The following is a 23206-nucleotide window of genomic DNA, read 5'->3' as shown; positions in this document are numbered from 1 at the left end:
ATAAAGTTACTTGATAAAAAAACTTTGCAGCAGTACTAGCTGAGGAAAAAAAGCTTGATTGCTGGTTGTAATTAAAAAATAGCTGGTCTAAAGTTTTGGGGTCTTCATGCACCAAAACATCTGGGTGAAAAGTAAAAAGTCAGCCAAATATGTGCAGATTTTTTTGTTTGTTTATATAACATCAAACGTCTGGTTATCTGAAAACTTCTGGGCACTTGGCATCATGTGGATGTTTTAGAGTCATCTTGTTACAGTCCATGGCTCCTTTTTAACCATGATGAGTATGAATGATGAATTCGTGAGAGCAATGCATCCAATCCAGCTCAATTTTCATTCTGCAACTCACTTCAATGATACAATTAGGTTCTCCGTGCTAATAACATGAGAAAAAGACTGGGAAGACAGGTGCTAAATACTTTGGCTATCAAGTTGGCCATTGTAAATATGAAATGAGCCAAAAGCTTGGCTAAATTGTCAGTGTCATCAGTTCACATTGGTGGGAAAGAAAGTTACTGCTTTTTGACACATAGTAAAACCTTGATTAATTGGAATCCATAAGGGATGAATGGAATTTTCAATAAGAACAACCATTTTGTTCATTGTTGGCTAATAACAGTTTTTCTTAAAATGCTTCTATCTACTTTCTCGCCTCAGGGAAGCAGCCTCTAACGTTTGAGGGTCAATCCAGATGGAGAGAAGATAGAGGAGAAAGAGCCGAATGTGACCCAAACATAGGTCATCTCTTGGTAAGTGATTTTTAAAAAAATCAATTCCTTGCAGTCTTCTTTTTTGGAATACTATTGCTGCTTTCTCATCAATGTGAAGTACTGAGGGGGCAATTCAGTTAGTTGGGGTACTGGTTAGGTGAGTTCTGGTTAATCAAGGTTTTACGATAAAAGGCCATGCCAATGCCTGGTAAGATTATTTGCTGAAGAAAGTTCTTTTAAAATTGATTTCTTTGAAAGTGTTCTGGATCAGTGTTTCCAAACCCATATTATATTTGCAGACTGGCAAACTAACTTTTCCATCAGGATCCTGAGGGATAGAGAGGGAAAGAGAGGAGCAGAAGTGCGACCATTGTCTCTGAAGAAGAAAAGTTTTGGCTTGCCTGTCTGTTGGTCTGTGGTTGGGAAACACTGTTCTTCACCTTAAGATGCCCATGGGATCTTGGTCGTACAAGAGGTGAGTTTACATGCTTCAATATAATTCTCATGCCCCTTGGGCCATGGAGGATTCTGTTTTCAGGTCCTCTCCTGTACTTACCCAAAGTGTGTTTCCATGACTTGGTATCGTGGCTTCTGAGCTTGCCCCTATTTCTTGTTGCTTGGATGATGGCTATTCATTCATTCTAGCTCCAAAGAGCATTAGAAGTCAAAGGAATGCCAAGTAAGATGGGTTTTCTCATGATGGCAGCCTGGATAACAATTAGACCTACCTGAACCAAGAACATGGCTAAGGAGAAGCTAAATCAGGGATTCATACACACATATAGTATCACAGTTAGGCGACGCACTTGCTTAAATACGCAAAATGTCTCTGCAAAGTCTCTATATGGGGTGGCCTATTGAAGAAAGACCCCATTTAACTTGAAACCGAGCTTGTTATTTGGCTTTCAAGTTAAGTGGGGCCTGCTTAAATGGGCTATCACATATAGAGAACAACATCTCATCATTCAGACACATAATTGAAGAAGCCACCCTTACTCAACCAACCAACCTCTGTGAGCAACCATCATAACCTAGAAAAAAAAAGGCTATGCCCTGACTTTTCAGTAGATGGATCTGATTTTTCATACCACTCAACTGAGGCAGGCAGGGACAGTCTCACACAGGAAAGCCTTGGACTCTTGAAAGCCTAGGGCATTGAAACCCACATCATGGCTTTCATAAGGCAACCAATCTGGTGGGTGAAGGAAGGGAAAGGGTGTGGTTGGAGCCTCTGTCTGGGAGTTTAAGAAGGGACCCAAGTTAGATCAAAAATGTGGGCAGTGCCCTAAAGTCTTTTTGGTTCCCAAAGCTGCCAGGCAGGGGAATAACCTGGTCATTCCACTTTATGTGTGAGTCTTGTGCTCTCTCCTCAATAATAAGATAACAGTCTTGCCGATTACTCGTCACTAAGGGTACCCGGTTGTGGTGACATTGAGGCTGACCTTGGAGTCACCGCCCCCGCTGCCGCACTCTCCTTTGTCGTACCACCATTTGTTTTTCAATTTGTCCAAGAGGCCTTGCTCATTCAGTTTTAATACTGCCAGGTTAACAGCATTTCTTGAAACGATAAAACATAACTTGTAAGAAAATGCACAAATGCTTAGGAAATCGTTAACGTATAAAAAGGAGCACAAGAGGACAAATTGGCTAAATTTCACAGAACGTGGAGCTATAAAAATGTCTGTACAGCAAATACAGGGTTAAATATTGGAAGGTGGCATGGAGGATAACATTTGCTCAAAACTGAAGTGTGCGGGATGGGGAAATTGTCTTTGAGAAAAAAAGTAACAAGAACACCACATCCATGCAATTAACATTCGTCACATATGGCACCATAACTTGGCTTTTACCATTTAAATTGAAAAAGCCGTTGAACTGTAAAATTAAAACAGCAACAAACAGTCAGAGAGGACAACACAGAGAGAGAACATTAAAAAAAATGGATGCATTAAATAGATGAAACCATAATTTACCGTCTTATTTAACTCCATGGAATATTGTAGATTTTAAACTTTTAAAAGTTACCTCAAAATCCACAAGAAAGAAAATGACAACAAAATGCATCAGGGTAGGTGGAATACTATAACAACACGGATATTGTTATATTATTCCACCCACCTTAATGCTGAGCCTTTAGGGGTTGCCACACCATAGCCTTTGGAATCCAGATTTCCACCAACTTTCATCGTATCACATGGTTTTCTCTGCTCAATGTACTCATTCATGGTTGACTCCAGCAGGAAGGCGAACTTTCCCTTGGACTTTCGCACTCGGGCCACTCCGTCTGCTGTTGTTTTGGTAAACACAGATGGCTCTGCTGATTTCATGTAAGACCACATTTTCTCGTACACAGCAATTTTGGATCTCTGCACCAAAGAGATAAGAATTCTTAGAGCTGCCAGATATTCAATTTGGAGGAGGGTTAGTGCAGTAGTGTTTTTTTTTTTTTTAATTGCAATCCACAGTAATAAAAAACACGTTACACTGCAACCTAGTAGACACATTCATTCATACATATGTAAACATTGTTTCCAAAACAAGTTCTCAAAACCACACTCACCCTTGCTATGTGTGATGCTCTCTGATATTTTCTATTCTATTCTAATTCATTTTAAATAATGTTGCTTAGGACCCACTAAATGGATTTCATGGCCCTACTAATTGGTTGCAATCTTATTTGAAAAACACTTTCTTAGTTCAACCTTCCTCTCAATGAAAAAATCTCTACAATATCCTGCTATGTTTATCTAATCATAGCAGGATATGCCTAATCAAAGACCATTGTAAGGTAGTGTACAGCCATTTTAGTCAGCCCACTCCAGCATGAGACATCAATTATTGTAAGAAAGTACCTCCTTATTCTGAGATGATCTTTGTTTTTCTATAACTCCCATTCCTTTTTACAATTTCAACTTTTATTTTAGACACAGGGGGTATATTTGCAGATGTGTTACATAGGAATATTGTGTGATGCTAAGGTATGGAGTACGGATCCTGCCACCTAGTTTGTGAATATTGTATTCAATAGGTAGTATTTTAATTCACACCCCCCACCCCCTGGTACTATCCCCTAGAGTTATGTAAAATAATTCTGTCCCTTTTTACAATGGTTCTTTTTTTAAATGTACAACGGTTCTTTACTTATTGAAAGGCCTTTATTATGTCCCCTTCTCATCTCTTCATCAGGTGAAACTCTGACTGATATTGTTTCCAGAACTCTCACAACTTTGGTTTTCCACTCGTAGGCACATTGTAGTTGGTAATGTCTGTCTCTAATTGGAGTGTATAGAAATAGACACGGTACCCCAAATAAATGACCAGAACAGAATGAAAAAACAACAACAACAACAACAACAAACTTTTGCTTCTTGTTTTGGAGCATTCTTTTCTGTTTGCTTTCTCTTTCTTTCTCTTTCTTTCTTTCTTTCTTTCTTTAATTGGAGTGTATAGAAATAGACACGGTACCCCAAATAAATGACCAGAACAGAATGAAAAAAAAAAACAACAACAACAAACTTTTGCTTCTTGTTTTGGAGCATTCTTTTCTGTTTGCTTTCTCTTTCTTTCTTTCTTTCTTTCTTTCTTTCTTTCTTTCTTTCTTTCTTTCTTCTTTCTTTCTTTTTCTTTCTTTCTTTTCTTTTCTTTTCTTTCCCTCCCTCCCTCCCTCCCTTCCTTCCTTCCTTCTTTCTTTCTTTCTTCTTTCTTTCTTTTTCTTTCTTTCTTTTCTTTTCCCCTCCCTCCCTCCCTCCCTCCCTCCCTCCCTCCCTCCCTCCCCCCCTCCCTCCCTCCCTCCCTTCCTCCCTTCCTCCCTTCCTTCCTTCCTTCCTTCCTTCCTTCCTTCCTTCCTTCCTTCCTTCCTTCCTTCCTTCCTTCCTTCCTTCTTTCCTTTGCTTCTTTCGTCTCACTCTGTCACCCAGACTGGAGTGCATTGCTGTGATCTTAGTTCACTGCAGCCTCGACCTCCCAGGCTCAAGTGATCCTCCTGCATCAGTCTCCTGAATACCTAGGACTACAAGTGTGCACCACCAAGCCCAGCTAATTTTGTTTATTTTTTTGTAGAGACGAGGTCTCACTATGTTTCCCAGGCTGGTCTCAAACTCCTGGGCTCAAGTGAATCTCCCTCCTCAGCGTCCCAAAATGTTGGGATTACAGGCATGAGCACCTGGCTTGGAGCATTATTTTCTACCAATGCTGCTTGAATTTGCATTAATATATTTAGTCATTCCTCTATCCTTTCAACAAAATTTTTTTTATTGAGAAGCACTGGAAGAATATAATAGAGTGAATAGAGTCTTTCCATCAACTCAGGTTAAGGTCAAACCAAAACTTAGTTCTTTCTGCCAAGTCAAGTCTCCTTCATCTTTACCTTTTTGAATTTTGCATATAATCCCATTAAATTTCATATCAATTCAGGTGGTCCCTAGAACATGTATTAAATGCTTACTGTGCCTCTAGCCCTATGTTAGTCATTCTGGAGACTATAAAAGAATTGTAGACTCAATGACTCAAAAACTTCCAATTGACTTGGGAGCTAGGTCCTTAGGAATGAAAATCCTAGAAAAAAATTCTAAGGTGATATTGACCAGAGGTCGAGATAGCATGGCAGAAACCATAAACATATACCATGTTTTCAAATGTCTTTTTGTGGGGTTTCCTGGCCCCCACCCCAACTTTCTTGATTATTTATTCAGTTGCTCTTCTCTAGACTTCGGCCGGCTGTGTTGCATCTTTCTTGGGGCCTGCTTGGACCTGCCCAAATAATTCCAGGGGGGCTGGAACTTCCAGAACTATCACCATGGACTGAAACTGCTGGCCTCAACCTCCCACCTTCACCTGGCAAAGTGCTGGGATTACCGGCCTGAGCCACCTCGCCCAGCTGGATCACCATGGACATTAAGCATTGCGTTTATGGCAATCAGACCCTCACGGAAGCCCTCACAGAGTTAGTGACACTCTTCACTGAGGTGGGAACACATTTGGTTTGCACAAATTATAGCAAAGGAAGCCACTGTGGCTGAAATTAAATGAGAAAAAGGGAGAGTGGTAGGAAATGAGCTTAGGTGGATAATCAGAGGCCAGATCTTGTAGGGCCCTGTAGGTCATGGTAAAAAGTTTGGATTTATTCTACCTGTTATAGGAGACTATTGGAAGATTTTGAGGGGGGTGTGATAAGATCTTACTTAAATTTTTAAAGATTACTCTCACTGCCATATGGAGAATAGACTATAAGTTGGGTCAGAGTGGAAGAAAGGGAAATTAGTTAGGAGGCTATTGTAATAGTCCAGAGGAGAGATGATTGTGGCTTGGACTAGGGTGGGTGCAATGGAGGTGGAAAGAAGAGGCTGGATTCCAGATGTGTTTTGGGAAGATAACAAACAAGCCCTGATGATGGACATCTCCACCTGATGGTCCTGTAGACATTTTCAGATTAAACTTTTCACAACCAAATCTGTATTATAAACCTTGTAAAGCCTGGGTTTCCCTCTACATTCTGTCAGTAAACCACCTAACCTCCAAGCTAAAGGGTTTGGTTTTACTTTTCCCTCACTCCCTCATTCTGCCATGTTTTTTCTAATATAGTAATGCCTTTAGAATTTGTCCTCTCATCTTCTTTTCATTCTCATTACCATTGCCCTCCCTTGGTCAGGCTCATCATTGTTTTGTCTAGACTATCTTGCTTCCTAACTGGTCTCCCTGCTTCATCTCTCTCTTCAATTTATCCTCCAGTGATTCTTCCAAAATGCAAACTTAATCAAGTTACTTCATTCTTTAAAATCCCCGGATAGTTACCTAATACCTACAGGAAAAAAAAATCCAAACTCTTATATATGATATTCAAGAGTGCTTATGATCTTGGTTACACTCTCCTGTGATTAGGTCATGCTGGGCTACTCACTGGTCACTGAAATAAGCCACTTCCATGTCTTATGCCTTTGGTTATGCTTTTGCTTCTGCTTAAATTACCTTATTCATCTACAAGATCCAGAGCAGATGTCATGTCTTCTGTGAAGTCTTTCCTAACCCTTTCCTGCCCCCACAGAAGTGCTTCTTTGGGTGTCCTCCCAAAGCCATTTGCTCATACCTTTGCTATAGAGCTTAATTGCAGTAGGGTGAGTTGACTATGTGTCTCTCTTCCCCTGTTACTTGAGTGTTTCTTGAGGACAAAGTCCGTGCCTTATTAATTTTGCTAGCCCTCTTGGCAGCCAGCAAATTGCTCTATACATGACAGACTAAAGATAAGTTTTCTTAATAACTGAAGCTTAGGCTTGACCATGGTGACGACCAGATTGCTGGTCAAAGATATCAGAAGTTCAGGTAAAAATGGCGACCAGCACTATCTTTATAGCATTGTAGAATTCTAGAGCTGAAATTTTTCTAAAAATCACTGAGTACCTTGCTAAACCAATTTGGATATATGCTTTTCAATCCCTTTTTAAATGCTACTTAGTCTGCCTTTGATGCCCACATCAATAACTTCCCCCCAAATAATCCCAAACAATCAAGGCCTTCTAAGATTAAAATCTCACCCATAGTCATTTATGCTCATTCCATATTACATTATCCTCTTTTGACACATAAAACAATTTTTAAGCATTGTAATGAAATACATTGTCAAGGACTTTATTTCAGTAGACATTTCCTAGTCGGTTACCCAAAGAATTAAAAAATAGTCAATAATTCGATACACAGAAAGATATAAAAATAATGTAAAAACACCTGTGTACCTGCCATAAAGCTTAACAAATTAAACATTATGAAGTTAGTTAAAGTCTGCTTATCTACCCCTCCCTAAATACATATTCTTCTCTACTCGCCCAAAGTAACCACTATACTGAATTTAGCCTTTACTATTCCCTTGTACCTTTTTATACTTTTACTAAAATAAGCATATTTCCTTTATAATGGCTGCATAGCTCTTCAATCTATGAACACACTATGTTTTACTTACCCAGCCCCTTTTGAAGGGCTCTTAGATAATTTCCATTTTTTTTGGCATTATAGAAAACTCTGTAGTGGGTATGCATTTTTGTGCATTTATAAAGAGCTATTTTGTGTTCTTCATCTTGGCCCAACCAGACCTGAATACAAAGTGGGGGTCCAGGAAAGGGAGACTTCAGACATATTTGTCTTCTACACTATTTGCAAACAGGCCATTGCTTCCAAAGATAAATTTATAGGCCAAGGGCAAAGGGGTCCATGAATTCTGATCCAAGTGCACTATAATTTGGACTCATTTACTTGAGCTCTTTGATTGCTGATACGGGTTAAAAGGTTTATTCCTTTAGGTAATGATGCATTTCTAGGAGAATAAATAGCAGTGCTTGAAGCAGGCCCTTTAAATGCACATGGTGTACATGTGGCAGATATTAATGAATGCATTAAATGACAAGTCAGTTAGTGGCAGAAATGATTGGACTCTTTTTGATGACTGAATTCTCAAAGAGGTTAGGAGGGGGAAAAGAAATGACTCATAAGTAAGAGAAATTAAGCTGAAACGTTTGTCTTTCCAACTAGTATTTAAGTGTCAGTATAACATTCAGACCATAAAGAAGAAAAAAACTAGCATTTCGTCTTTTTTCTTTCCTTTTTATTTTTTATTTTTTGCATTCTGTCTTATTTTGGCTGAAATAAAGAAGGCAACAAAAGGGACTGAATCTTAGCTCTCATCTGCGAGAAATTAAACAATTTATGGGCAGGGTGTGTAATAACAAGTTCATTTTTCTCCAACCCACCACGATTCATTTCTTTCATCCCACAGAGCACCATTTTGTACCTAAAAAGGAACAAACAATGGTTATAAAGAAAGGCCACAAGAAATTCTCAAGCACTGCTAGATAATTAGCAACCGGAATCCAAAGGAGAAATACATAAATGGATGAGGAACAGATTAATCCCAAATAGCAGATATGGTAGAGCCTTAGCATTAATGGATTCAACAGCTGTGGCTCTAATTATTTGTAATACATCATGAAGGTCAAATATATGAAGAAATTTGTCTTTTTGTTGATGTGAAAATTTGAATCTTGGGCCCTGTGAGTCTGGTACACAGAAGCCTACCACTTAGACCTTGTGTCTGTTTGCAATGGTGTTGTTCACTCCTAGTCATTGTGCATATAGTAGCTCTCTAGTGATAAAACTATTCTTCATGTAAGTTCAAAGTAACTATATAGTGCAGTGCTTAAGAGCATGTAGTCAGCCTGCTTGGGTTTGAATCACACTTGCTAAGTACATAAATTATCTAGCGTCTATGTATCTCAATTTCCTCATCCATAAAATGGGATGATTTTTTAAGTGTATACTTCAAAGGTTTATTACTTAGAACAATCCCTGAAGCACAGGAAGTGGGAAAAACATTACATATCTTTATAATAAAGAAAGTATAATTTGTTTTACTGACAGAATTTATTTTAATGGTATTATAAATTACCTCAGTTCCATATTTACAGAATCATTACTTCATTTTATGGGAGAAATCACATGCTTAAGTATTATTTGTATATTTGGATCTCCAGACATATGCCTGGTGAATGACCAGGGTCTGCCATCAACAAAAATTACTATCATTTGAAATTGGATTTTAAAAATTTTGTTGGTGGAGGGGAATGGGCAGGATGGCAACTTTTCCTTTTACATTTATGTTTTGTAGTTGAGTTGAGGCTTATACATTAAAATCCTCATTAACCAGAACACTGCTACTGGGGAAACTTGGTGAATAAAATTTTCTGCTTTCCTGTGAGATAAAGTAGGATATCCACTTGGTCAATAGTATATCCACTTGGAGTCAGTAGAATAACAGAATTTTAGAGCTAGAAGGCACCTTAAAAACCATTTTGTTCAGCTTCTCACCCGATGAAGTGATAGCTTCTTGCTTAAATGCTTCTGGTGAAGAGGCACTCCCTAGCTCAGAGGAGGCATAGGAAGTAGCTTATTCCGTGGTGGGACAATTCAAGTTGATAGAAAGTTCCTTTGGTTTGGCTGATATTCTTAATGAAAGCCTCTCCTCTCCAATCCTACTTCTGTCTCCTGCTTGAATTGGGCAGTACCTCCTCTCTGTTTCCATTTCTCCATTGTAGGGAGTACCGATTATTTTGCTTTGCAATGGTTATCCCCAGCCAAATCTGAGCTCCTTGAGAGTAGGGATCATGTCTTTTTTTTTGTCACCGCACCACGGGTGTCTAGCACGATGCCTGGCACACAGTAAACTCTCACTATGTGTCGGTGGAATGAGTGAATATTAAAATTGAAGTGTCACCTACTGGTCCTAATTTTTCCCTTTGTAGCAATACAGAATCAATATGCTCTCTTCCCGACACAATGTACAGCCTGGAATCTACTGCCACAATGTCACCTGTTAATTGCCTTGTTTGCAGGCTAAACATTTTAAGGGCCTTCATTTGTTACTTTTATGACACAAATTCCATTCAACTCCCCTTTTCTGGTCACAATCTTCTAGATACCTTTTCATTTTTTAAAGTCCCTCCTAAAATGTGGCCCCCCAAATTGAGCACAATATGCTTGATATAGTGACATTAACATAAAGGACAATGGAGCTATCTCTTCTTATGGTCTTGACATGAGCACAATTCCTCAATTTGACAGGATTCAACATCCACTTTCCCATATGTTGATAGTCCAGAATTAACTGAATTAACAAAATGGACTAATAAATTGGAAGCATGATTATCAACAGAAGCATAATATGCTATTCATTTATGCTATTAATTTACTGTCAGAATGCAGACAAAGTATTACATAATTTGTAAAGACAGTATTGGTGTTTGTAACATCTCTATCCCCCAACATGTAATGAAGGAGAGGTCGGGGAAGATAGTTTTAGGCACTTTGTATTTCAGTGTTCCTCAAAGGAAAATGGGCCAGCTTTATGCATGTAATTATTTTTTTGAACACTGTTGCCACCATGCCTATTTTGTCCATTTCCATCATTGTATGTACAGGACTAGCCTTGTACATACATGTCAAAGGGGCTAGATTTGACTTTGGGGTGCTCATCTTCTACTACTTTCTCCCTGTTTCACTGTCTGCCTCCCTCAGAGATATAACTTGTACCCCTTTTCTGGTATCAGCAGTCATGGTCCTCACAGAGGTGTTCACTAACAGTGTAATGGCTTCTGTTACCCCTGAGCAAGGGGTCATTTTGATTTGAATAGGGGATTTGTACCCCAAAAAGGAGAGCGGGCTTCTTGGCATTATAAAAGGTGCCTTTCAAGGGCTGGAGAAGGCTGCCTTGTGTATGAGACACTAAGAAAGGGAAATATGGCAAGAGTTTCAAACAAAAATGACTTTTCCTCACTCATTTTGCTTTCTCTAAGTTTATTGTGGACTACTTCTTGCTTGACAATTTGGTCCATTTTTTCTTTAGATTGTATCTTTAAGATAATATAATTATAAACTACAATCTGCTTTTTCTTCTGAATTATTTAGCGTCCTCTGTAATTTCTGCTTTTAATAAAGGCTCAGGTGTCTAGGTGGTAAAAATTCAAAAGGGTGGCTTTGGGCCTCCATCTGCCTGAATGGAACACTTACAGGACCCCTGTGTGCCTTGTGTGCCTTGTCTAACATTCAGGAGCAAATGTTGCCTCACAGAATTGACCAATACTAGGATATGGATAGGTGATCCTTACAAGGCAAGGTGCTAGAAGGAAAGAAGGCCAATGATGCCACAGCTCTGGAGAGCTCCTGACCTCCCCCTCTTTTCCTCCTTTCTTCTTTGCCTCTTCTAATATTTGATGGGATTGGAAGAGGACAATGTGCTTGCATGTCCTAGTAGGGTAGGTGGGGTAGGACTATAAGGGAGGGGTAAGGTGTGGCTGGGGTGGGTCCATTCTCAAGTTCTTTAATGTAGTCACAAGTCTCAGGTCTACAGAAATTAAGTTCTTTAAGTTAAGACTCCAACTGTGGAAATCTCAAGCACTTGGTTTAGACTCACGAAGAGGAGATTTTTGTGGTGAGAATTACCTGCCATACAACTTTTCAAATACTCCCTTATTCAGAGAGGCCTTAGATTTGTCATGACTAGAAGCAGGAGATAGCTGAATATCTTTAAACTTTATATTTGCGTAAAGCTTTCTGGGTGCCAGGGTGATTTAACACACACCATCTCATTTAAACCCCACAGCAGCCCTGTGAGGTGGGTGCAGTAGCTATTGTTTTTTCACTGCTTACTCCCCAGCACTGAGAACGGTGTGTGTGCCCAGTAGTGCCCCATAAATATATATTGAATGAAAGAATGAATTCCCATTTTATAAAAGAGGGAACTGAGGGTAAGGGAGGGTAAGTGCAGTGGCAATGCCAAGAGGTGCCATAGTGGGCTTTAGCCTACTCACTCATTTCCATGAATCTACCCCCTCAGTATAAATCAAGCCTGAAAAAAGCTGTGTGCTTGCTAAGCAAACAGTTTCCAAATAAGGCCTAACCAGAATTCCACCTTGAAGAGTCGCCAATACAGAAATTCAAAGATTTGCCATTGACTCAACTACTCATCTTAGGTCACACAGCTAATGAGGAACAAGGCTGGGACACTATCTAAGTGAACTGGAAAGGTTTCAGATAGATCTTTCCCTGTAATAACCCCAGTCTCTTTTGCTTGCTCTAGCACTGACAATATCCTTTTTGATGAAAGGGGGCAACTCACCTCCAAAAACACTTTTTGCTTCTTGTCCAAGCTTTTTTTGAAGTTGGGGTAAATTGTAAATTAACTCCAAATCCCCTCTCACTAAGGCACTGGGATAAGTGAACATTCTTGTCACTCATTGTAACCCTGCTATTGGCCCTTAGTGTCCATACTTCACCATGTAAAGTGATCAGAGCAATTTGAGGCAAAAGAAGAAAACCACATCTGGGTTGCCAAATGCATCTGACACATTTTTTTCTTCCACATATGTTTTGAAGAAGTCAATAGCTCTAATAAGGTGCATTTGGAAAAAGGAATCATTGGTTTTTACAATTTTCGCCCTAAAGTAAAGGAAATGGTTTCCATTTTGATTTGGAGCAAGGCACACAACAAATGATATCATTTCTAAACATGGCCAAAACCCCAATTTCATTTTCTTCCTTCACTTAGGTTTGCACATTTTTAACATTCAGAGAAGTACTGCTTGTCCGTGTCCTTTTGCTTCAGACAATCAGCAGCTGTCATGAGACTGTGTATTGGTGAACACAGGGGAAAGGAAGGGAAAGAAATTCTGGTTTCTATTCTTAGTTTTTCTACTTGTGTGTTATGAGCCTGACTGAGTTATTTTGAGGGCTGGGCTTTTAGATAACTTCATTGAAGTTGGAGGTCACCTTTTGCCTAGACATTGAGTTTTGCCCTCAAATGTAAATGACTTTGCTTAACAGTTTCAAACTGTGTTCACAAGTCCAGGGACAGGTTTCCTTCCATCTCAAGGAGGGCTATTTCTGATGTCTCCTTTCCAAAACTGCAGGTGACAATCAGCTAAGTTTCCTGAGGCCTTTCTAGTGTCCCTCTCTGGCATGCAAAGTCAGATTACTGTTCTGATTAATCTTCTGCTTCTCTTGCTGAGTCAGACTAAGCGTATTCCAATGGGTTGAAAATAGTGCCAGTGGCCATGTGACTTTGAAAGCTAGAGTCAACACTTTCTTTCAGAAAATGTTTCTAAGGTACCATTGCTTTATTCTGGGAGAACGGAGGAAGGAAAACAGTACCCTCTACCCTGTGTCTCTCAGTAAGCAACAACTTTGCCTCTCAGGAGACATTTGGGAACAACTTTTCATTGTCACAACTTGGGGAGAGGAGTGCTACTGGTATCTAGTGGGTAGAAGCCAGCGGAGCTGTTAAATGTCTTACAATGCACAGAACAGCCCCCACCACCAGTAATTATCTGGCCCCAAATGTCAGTGGTGCCAAGATTGAGAAACTCTGATATATGGACTTTGATTAAGCCATCATTAAGTAAGAAAACCCATCATAACTAACATTTAATTGAATACATACTTTTTGTTCCAGGTCCATTTCAAGGGTTTTACATGTGTTAACTCATGTAATTTTCACAACAACTCTATGAAATAGATGATACTGTTATATATTACCCCATTTAAACATGCAGAAACAGAGGCACAGAGGAGTTAAGTAGTTTGCCTAATGCCACACAGCTGGTATGTGGTGGCTCTGGGAACTCATTCATTCAGGCTCCAGAGTCTGCTCTCAAACAGTACACCATTCCTAGATAGGTTAAGCTATATGGTAGGGTTGGGATGACTTCACAGAAATTCTGCTTTCTGATTGAAATGATGCTTATACTTTAGCATCATTTCAAGGGGCATGATATTTCTATTATTCCCTCCCTGAAATGTAGGATTGGAGACTAAGGTGTCTTACCCTTAGTCCACATGAAAACCCCACCTTTTAAACCAGAAGTTGATAAATTATTTTTTTCTCATTTTGAGAATGAAAATACATAAGGAGTATAACGTTATGTATTGAACTTATATGGCTGTTATAAGCCAAGACTGTGAGTCAACTTTTATTTTCACAGATGCTCCTCATTTTTCAATCCCCTGCATGGGCAGTACCACCTCTTTTTCATTTGCCTTATCAGGTAAAAGATGCCCTCCCCACCCCATCCTGTGCTCAGAAAAGAATTGGAAACATTCACACTGAGGTATAAATGATGAACAATATACAAAAGTGTGATCTCCTCACAGGATCAAATCACAGCTAAAGGAATGATAGCCTAATGGTGGACACATTAATTGGGTACGGAGAAGTTTGTGTACGTGTGTGTGTGTGTGTGTGTGTGTGTGTGTGTGTGTGTGTGTGTGTGTGTTGAAAACCTGACTTTGCTATGTACCTTCACCTTTAGATTGCAGAACCTATTTTCTTTTTTTATTATTTTTTATTTTTTGTTATACTTTCAGTTCTAGGGTACATGTGCACAACGTGCAGGTTTGTTACATATGTATACATGTGCCATGTTGGTGTGCTGCACCCATTAACTCATCATTTACATTAGGTATATCTCCTAATGCTATCCCTCCCCTCTCCCCCAACCCCACGACAGGCCCTGGTGTGTGATGTTCCCCTTCCTGTGTCCAAGTGTTCTCTTTGTTCAATTCCCACCTATGAGTGAGAACATGCGGTGTTTGGTTTTCTGTCCTTGTGATAGTTTGCTCAGAATGATGGTTTCCAGCTTCATCCATGTCCCTACAAAGGACATGAACTCATCCTTTTTTTATGGCTGCATAGTATTCCATGGTGTATATGTGCCACATTTTCTTAATCCAGTCTATCATTGATGGACATTTGGATTGGTTCCAAGTCTTTGCTATTGTGAATAGTGCCGCAATAAACATACATGTGCATGTGTCTTTATAGCAGCATGATTTATAATCCTTTGGGTATATACCCAGTAATGGGATGGCTGGCTCAAATGATATTTCTAGTTCTAGATCCTTGAGGAATTGCAACACTGTCTTCCACAATGGTTGAACTAGTTACAGTCCCACCAACAGTGTAAAAGTTGCAGAACCTATTTTCAAGACAGAGAATGGGTCACAAAGAAAGTGTGTCTGCCACACCCTTTCACTACTAACTAGAGCAAAGCCTCAAATTCCCTGACTCTCAATCAAGGATTGCTTCTAGGACTGCTATCACCATTGAACACTCCAAGGTCACTTCCCTCAGCCTTCTAGAGTTCTATTTTTCAATGAAACGGCATCTCCAGCAATCCAAAGCCAATTACCATTGACCAATTGGATTAAATGTATTTTTATTTTCTATTACTAAGATATTTAAAAGAGAAGTTCAATACTATTGTTATTCTTGAATCAATTAATTGTAATGTGGAGGACAAACCTGACAATACGGGTCCTAGGAAATGAGAGGGAAAATGTTCTTCTATTAAGAAGAAAAATCTATCCTGAAATTACAATGTTTTGTTTCCACTGTGGCTGTTACTTCCAGGTCCCCGGAGAATTATTTTCTTACTAAGGGGAGAAAAAAACAATGAAGAAAAGAAGAAGCAATTTGCTCGGGGTTATCCAGAAGAGCCTAAATTTTCCATTTAGAGTTTTTTTTTTTTGGAGGGGGGAGTGTTAGTTTCCTAAAAGGTGAGCTGGAACTAATCTGAAGAGAAGTTCTGTTAAAGCCAGCTTGTCAGTAGGAAATACTATATACCTGGGAAGCTACTGATAACTGCTTCTGTGATTCTGGTTTAATTGGCCTGAGGCAGGGCCAACATTGTAAATAATGCTTCCTAAGTGATTCTAATATTCAACGATGTGTTTAGAATAATCAACAATGGTCCTACAGCTGCAACAACTAGCTACCAATTAGTGCATAAATACTGACAATGAGAGGGCTACCATTTATTAAGCACTTACATGCAACAGGAATGGTGCTTCATGCATTATATACATGATCGCTAATCCTTAAAACAACCTTGTGAAACCAATATTATCTCCATTTTACTGAGAAGTTAACTAATACTTATAGAAGTTATTTTACTTCTCCAAGGTGATACAGCTGGTTAAATTTTTAGCTCTCACCTCAGTAAAGTTTAGATTCATTTATCCATCTACCTAACTGATATCTCCACTTAGATATCTCATAGGTATCTCCAACTTAGCATGGCCAAAATGGATCTCTTGATTCTCCCCGACCCCTGCTTGCTACTCCTCTAGTGTTCTCCATCAGATAAAATGGCAGCACCTTCCAATTTGTCCAGTTGCTCAGGTCAAAATCCTTTTAGTCATCCTTGACTCCTCTCTTTGGCCTCACATTCCACACCTTGTCAGCTCAATCTATATTCAAAATGCAACCACTTCTCCCTACCCTCCTCCTAATTCAAGCTAATCATTGTTCACCTGAAATATTTCAATTGCTTCGTTTTTAAATTTAATTAATTTTTTTTTTTAAGAGACGGAGTCTCTCTGTGTTGCCCAGGCTGGCGTGCACTTGTGTGATCCTAGCTTACTGCAGCCTCGAATTCCTAGGCTCAGGGATCCTCCCACCTCAGCCTCCTGAGTAGCTGGTACTACAAGCATGTGCCACCTCATCCAGCGAATTTTTAAAAAATTTCTTTGTAGAGAAGGAGATCTCACTATTTTGCTGAGGCTGGTCTTGAACTCCTGGGCTCAAGTGTTCCTCATGCCTTGGCCTCCCAAAGTGCTGGAATTATTGGCATAAGCCACCGTGCCTGGCCTACAATAACTTCTTAAGTGGTCTGTCTCCCTGCTTCTCAACTTTTGCCCTGACATAGCAGTCTGCTTGATCCTTTTGCACATAGATTAGTTCATGTCATTCCTCTGCTCAAAGTCCTTTAAGTGACTTTCTGTCAAACAGAATATAATCCAGAATTTTTACCACGGTTTTTCTTCTTCACTGCTCTCATCTCTTACCACTCTTTCCCTCACTTACTTCACTCTAGCACATGGACCTTCTTCCTCAAACCTACCAAGTATATTCCCATGTCAAGGCCTTTGCTAACGCTATTCCATCTGGAATGCTTTTCTCTCCACCCAGCTCCACCTCACACTTTCATGGCCTGCTCCTTCCTTTCATTCAGGTGTCTGATCAAATGTCAGAAGGGCCTTCCACAATCAGCCAAGATGAAATAGCACCTCCACACCAACATTTTGTCTCCTCACCTGCTTTTTGTCTTCATTGCACTTAACACCAACAGAAACATATATGTTATTTACAGAATTGAATTTTGTCTCACCCACTACAGTGATTACAAGGACTTTGGTTTTGAGCCCTTACAACAGTGGCTGTCATACAGCATGTACTTAATAAATATTAACTAAATGAATAAATGTGTAGCTGAGATTTAAACCCAGCTCATTTGACACCAATGTCTATATTCTCCTTCTTCTCTCTTCCAGAGCTTAGAGAGGTAAAGTGATAATTCCAAGTTTGCATAGATGCAGGGGGACAGAATTAGTATTCAAATCCAGGTGTGCTGGCTTTCAAAACCTGTGTTGCTTTTTTTTTTCTACTACTCTGCACTGCCTCCCAGTGGAAAGATCGTTAGTAGCTACATTGACCAAAATATCAGTGAATTGAGTGAAGTTTACTTCTTTGACCCGTTGTTTTGACACAATTTTATATAACCTTGATCTTCTTTCTTGGTTCAGCTTTGAAACCTGTGCAAGATCCTCCGAGGTAAAAGGCACCAATATGATAACTCACTAGCTTGTCACAGGCCCTAAATGCTACCATTAGAGATCATGCCTTCTGTTTGACTTGGTCAAGTTACTTAAATTTCTCTAAGACTCTGATAATTATCTCTGAAATGGAGATAGACTACTAAATGAGATAATTCATGTAAAGCACCCACAACAGTTCTTGGCAAGTAGTAAGTCCTCAATAAAATAGATGATGCACTCATGGCAAATGGGAAGGTAACACGACCCCACATCCACTGCCTTTGTGTGGTTTGGTTTATTTGAGAATGTGTGCCAGAAGAATACCAGAGGAAGGAGAATCAAGATAGGTCTTGGGGCGGGCAGGCAATGTGGAGTGCCACCCTGATATGTCAGGGGCACGTGAGGGCCTGGGCACATGTGGGTGACAGGAAGTATGGTATCATATTAAGTGTTTTCAGTCCTACTGTGGCACAGATTAGAATTAAAGCTAACTCAACAGGTGCTTGGCAGAGGATACTTTATAGTGCCAAATGGGGCCACTAAAATGTTCAATTTCAATCTATTCATATTTCACCTTCTCCTGTGGCTCTCAATTTTGAACAGTTGGGTTTAGATTTAAGTCTTTTCCTCCTTGCTGTGTTAGAAGCATTCTGGTAAGTATTATTTCTAAAGGTGCTATGCTGATTTAAAAAAAGTGGCTGGCTGCAGTTTTGTCTGGCAAACACACTGACTGTGAAAGCTGCAGGAAAATTGATTTTCTGGCATTTGCGTGTCCTGGCATAAACTGCATGCCATGGAAGCTCAAGTTACAGAAGCTTCTGATAAGTGCAGCAAGTGAGGTTGACTTCATGAAATGATTAGGTTCCACTAATCTTTACCATTGGGGTCAAGGCAATGGTCTCCATATGCAAAATGGCAGATAAAACTACTAATTTGCTGCTATTTCATTAGAGAAGTAGTCAGATAGCCACTTAATCTGATAGCCATATGCAAACACAAATCAGCACACTTATTTAAACCCCCAATCTTCATGCTCAGGCCCTGATCTCGAATTGTCTTTATTCTGCCTTGGCCAGCATGAGTGCTGTGGAGAAGCCACCTAGTCACCAATGCCCTGGAAGGGGCCTGTCTGTCCCATGTTGAAATTTGTAGTTATGTGCAGTTTTCTTTTGGTGTACACAGCAGTTGTTAAGAGTATAGGTCCTAAAGTTATAAAGACCTGGTTTAGGTACTTATTAACTGTGTGACTTTGGGCAAATAATTCAACCTCACTGAGACTCAGTTTCCTCCTCTGAAAAATGGGGATGGTAATAGGACCCACCTTATAGTGTTCTCGAGGTAATGAAATGAGAGATTGCTTATAATGAATTTGACATAGGTCACGACCACATAGTAAGCACTTAGTTTCTCCCCAATTCCATAGTTGTATCAGGAACTGTGGTACCTGCTGTAAGGAATGGAGATGTGGAAAACATGTTCCTTATGCTCAAGAAGCTAAAAGAACTAATAGTTGGAAGCAACATCTCATAGAACTTTCTGAAATGTTCTATATCTCTGCTCTCCAATATGGTAGCTTCTAGCCACACATGTCTATTGAGCACTTGAAATGTGGCTAGTGCTACCGAAATACTGAATTTCAAATTTACTTTTAATTTTAGTTATTTTCAATTTAAATAGTTACACGTGGCTAGTGGGTACCATATTGGACAGTATAGGTCTCCAGCTTAAGGAAAAGCAGAGAGGAACTAAAAGGCAGAAAACAGCACCAAGAACCACTTTCCCTACTTTATAATATTTTTCTAGTTTACTCTGATTATGGAGGTGATGACTACATCAAATGGACATCCTGTCTGCACCATTTGGAGGGTTGGCTATCATCTGGGTTGAGAGACAGGGGGGTAGGTTGGGGAATTAACTTCTGCTCTATTCAGAGCTGATACGTAGCTCTGGAATAGCTTCCCCAGCCTGTGCTTATGGAAGCCTCTTTAGAGAAAGGTAAGCTGTGTTATTTGCATGGGCAAGAATTCCTTAGGCACGTGCAGAAACTGTTTCCTTTACATTTATCCTAATTGTGTAAAATTGAAAATAAATGAACTCCTGAGTCTAGGTATTCCATGGAAGAATATTCTTGCTGTTTTTATTTAAGAACCATACTTTATTTCAAAAAGAGCAGATACAAGAAAATATTTGTGAAAAAAACAAAAGGTGCATTCCTTAAGTTTCTGCTCAGCCTGATTATCTTTTTCTGGCTCTGTGAGTTGCTACATTAAGTTGTTTAGACCTATTGTCTCTGACTCTTATTTCCAAGGGAAGAATTCCAAAAGGAGTGAGCAGCCAGGTGACAACACTCACAATTCCCCAAGGTTTTTAAAAAGTAGTTATCCGTATCAGCTCTGAGAGATGGGTTGAAGAATTGAGTACAATCAAGATTAAAACAACAGTAAATTTGCCTGATCTGAGTCACCAAAGGGGGCATGGAACCAACGCTTTTTAATTGGGCAGATTGAATGTTACAGCCATTTGGCTTGGTTGCTGTCATACAGTAACCAGGGACTTGAGCCAAGCTATACCAAAAGCCCCAAACAGAAATAAATTCTGCCAAATTGCAGATCTGCAAGTCAAACTCCGTTAGAAAACAAAAAATAAGAAACAGACTCATGAGCTGAAGCAAAGTTTTTTTTCTTTTTCAAGAATCAAGTAGAAAACTAGGTTGTTTTATATTCAGACCTGTTTTTATTACCACCGTTGAACAGAAACAAAACCAAAGTCTGAAAACCCTCCAAAGTAAACAAATCACACCATTATTTAGTTTGACTTGAGTTTCTGATACAGCTATCACCTTTATTCAGTAAAGATAAATAGTCAAACTGCAGAAGGAAGCCATGTTGAATCGTAAAGAACTTAGAAGAGAGAAACTGAAAGCCCAGGTTGCATTTCCAAATCTCATGTATTATTTTTTGTTTCTTGTGTTTTTTTTTGTTTTGTTTTGTTTTTGAGACAGCTGGAATTACAGGTGTGCACCACCACACCCGGCTAATTTTTGTATTTGTAGTAGGGATGGGATTTCACCATGTTGGCCAGGCTGGTCTCAAACTCCTAGCCTCAAGTGATCTGCCAGCCTTGGCCTCCCAAAGTGTTGGGATGACAGGCATGAGCCACTGCATCCGGCCCAAATCTCATGTATTTTCTAATACCTGTGAAACCTATGGCCTGTGGGATAATTTATTAGCAGACATTGGTTTGAAATACATTTCACATAAGTCCCTGTTTCTGTGCCAGTACCTTATTACCAAAGAAATACAGTAACTTGAAAAACAGGCCTTCTATATCTTGAGCAAGGGCATTATTATTAATATATTTTGTTATTCCAGAAAAGTGGAGTGGGCCATTAATACTTAAAAAAAGTTATGTGGTTCTCTTTTAAGACTCACCTGATTGCCTTCTATCCCAGCTCTGATCAATCAATGGCAGACCTTTGACTGCCCACTACTTCCCACCCCTATCCTTACCTGTGTGCCACTAACAGTAGTTAATTCAACAAACTAAGGCATGCTTATTCAGGCCTGTAACCCATTAGGATAATCAGTAGCCAAGAGTTATCTGTTTTTTTCTCCATAATTAAATCACTTATTTCTATTAACCCAAGATTTTTAAAGTCACTTGCAAGATTTAATTTCCATTAGGATGACTTTTCCTTCATACTACCACATGTAAAGACAACAGAATATTTTAAGAGCCTTCCTAAACAGTCATCTCTCTTTGAGGCTTACTTACTCTACCTTCAGCCTCAAAACTGCTTGTCAGTGTTGTGGAGAAAGTGGATTGCCTGCCTGTTTCTCCACCTGATGGCAATCTGCATTTCCACTGATTTCTATCCAGGTCGCTCATTATCTACTCGCTGAAAAGTATGTTATTAGTGAGAAGCAGGTAGGAGTCATGCTGACCTCTCCAGGTTTAAATGAATGTTTAAGATGGTACAATCAAACAGATATGCAAAATAGGTTATTAATGCAATATTAACGTTACAAATTTAAACTCAAAATCAAGGAATGCAGAACATTTAGGTTTCTCATTGTTTCTGTTTTAGCAACATAGCACATGCTGAATATTTAGTCCAGCATTAGGAAGACATGGATCCAAAAGTATTGAAAAAATGACCAGTGTGTGTAAAGAAGACTCCGAGATTGACTACCAGACTTCTAGGATGATGTAACCGTACCTACATAGATTGGCTCAACATAGGCAAGTAAGTTTTCCAACACTTTTAAATGTTCCTTTCCCTGATTTGTGCTGCTTTGCCTAGAAAATAGTATGTCTTCCATTATATAACAGGGGAATTCCTAGAAAAAAGCTGTGCCATAAATTAGATTCATTTTTGAAAATCAAATTTTATTTTTCTATCGATGCATAGGCTGTTTTATGTTTATTTCTGAAAGCCCTCCTCCTAGGTTTCTTTGACAAGTAGTTAATGATCTGTTAGCACCCAAATGCACTAAATGCACTAAGGAATCTCTGTTTTCTAGGGAAGATTATGTTTCCAATGTGAGTAATTACTATTTATTGCTTTCATTGGTTGTGAATTGTCTGATTAATGGATTACTTAAGGTAGGGTCCTGCTGTGTTGTATAGTCAAAGATTTTGGAAGAAAGGGAAAGCCTTAAAGATAACAAATATTTTTAACTAGCTTTTGGTAATCTTTGGTCTGGAAGATAGGCAAGCCTGGAAATTGCCTGGGAGACAAAACAAACAAACAAGCAAACAACAACAACAAGAAAACCAGTAAAAAGAGCTTCAAGGTGGGAGATCCTGGTACAATGGATACTGTACTGCATCTCCAAAGTGTCAGGGGGCAAAATAGGTATCCATGGTAATAGCAAGGGTCCTAGTAGAAAAGAGTGAAAAAAGATTGAACTCTAGCCTTATAAAAACTGATCTGGTCTTCATAAAAGATGGAGTATTACTTTCCAGGGAGGGGAAGGGCAGAGTTCTCTTTTCTGCAGAAGCCACGATCCGTATGTTTGGGAGATGATGGCACTCCAAAGAAAGTTAGAAAGAAGGAATGGCTCCTCTTAAATATCCATCAGATATCCAAATAATTTGTGGTGGAAATACTCTATGTACCTTGTTAACAGGTCTAGCTTAACCACATATGAAGCTGAGCAATGTCCACAGTATAGCCTTAATCAGCAAAGCCTGCACTGATTAGAAAATTGATCAACTGTGCCCAACTGCTGATGTTGATAAAGGCTGGGCAATCTGCCCTCTGGGCTGGAAAGCATTTCTCTCTTGCTTGAGAATTGGAACCCTCCTATCGCCACCCCGGTGCCTGTATTCAAAAGATACCTTATGCCCACTCCATGGATGGGTGCCTT

General features: G+C 39.4%; 1 protein-coding gene across 3 annotated transcripts in view; it reads right to left on the bottom strand.

Moving 5' to 3' along the window:
- GRIA3 (glutamate ionotropic receptor AMPA type subunit 3) overlaps positions 1-23206 on the bottom strand; it is a 306145-nt gene that overhangs the window by 21313 nt on the left and 261626 nt on the right. For 2 of the 3 annotated variants that reach the window (XM_063660408.1, XM_054471451.2), the window contains 2 exons: positions 2826-3073; positions 2150-2264 (listed from right to left, as the gene is read on the bottom strand). In XM_063660408.1, coding sequence (XP_063516478.1) covers positions 2150-2264; positions 2826-3073 — 363 coding nt within the window. The remainder of the gene's footprint in view (positions 1-2149; positions 2265-2825; positions 3074-23206) is intronic. The other variant, XM_063660409.1, reaches the window with a different exon arrangement.

The sequence above is a fragment of the Pongo pygmaeus genome, chromosome X (genome assembly GCF_028885625.2).
Source record: "Pongo pygmaeus isolate AG05252 chromosome X, NHGRI_mPonPyg2-v2.0_pri, whole genome shotgun sequence".
Taxonomy (NCBI): Eukaryota; Metazoa; Chordata; class Mammalia; order Primates; family Hominidae; genus Pongo; species Pongo pygmaeus.
The sequence above is the reverse complement of the archived record's forward strand: the minus strand, read 5'-3'. Positions and strand labels throughout refer to the sequence as shown.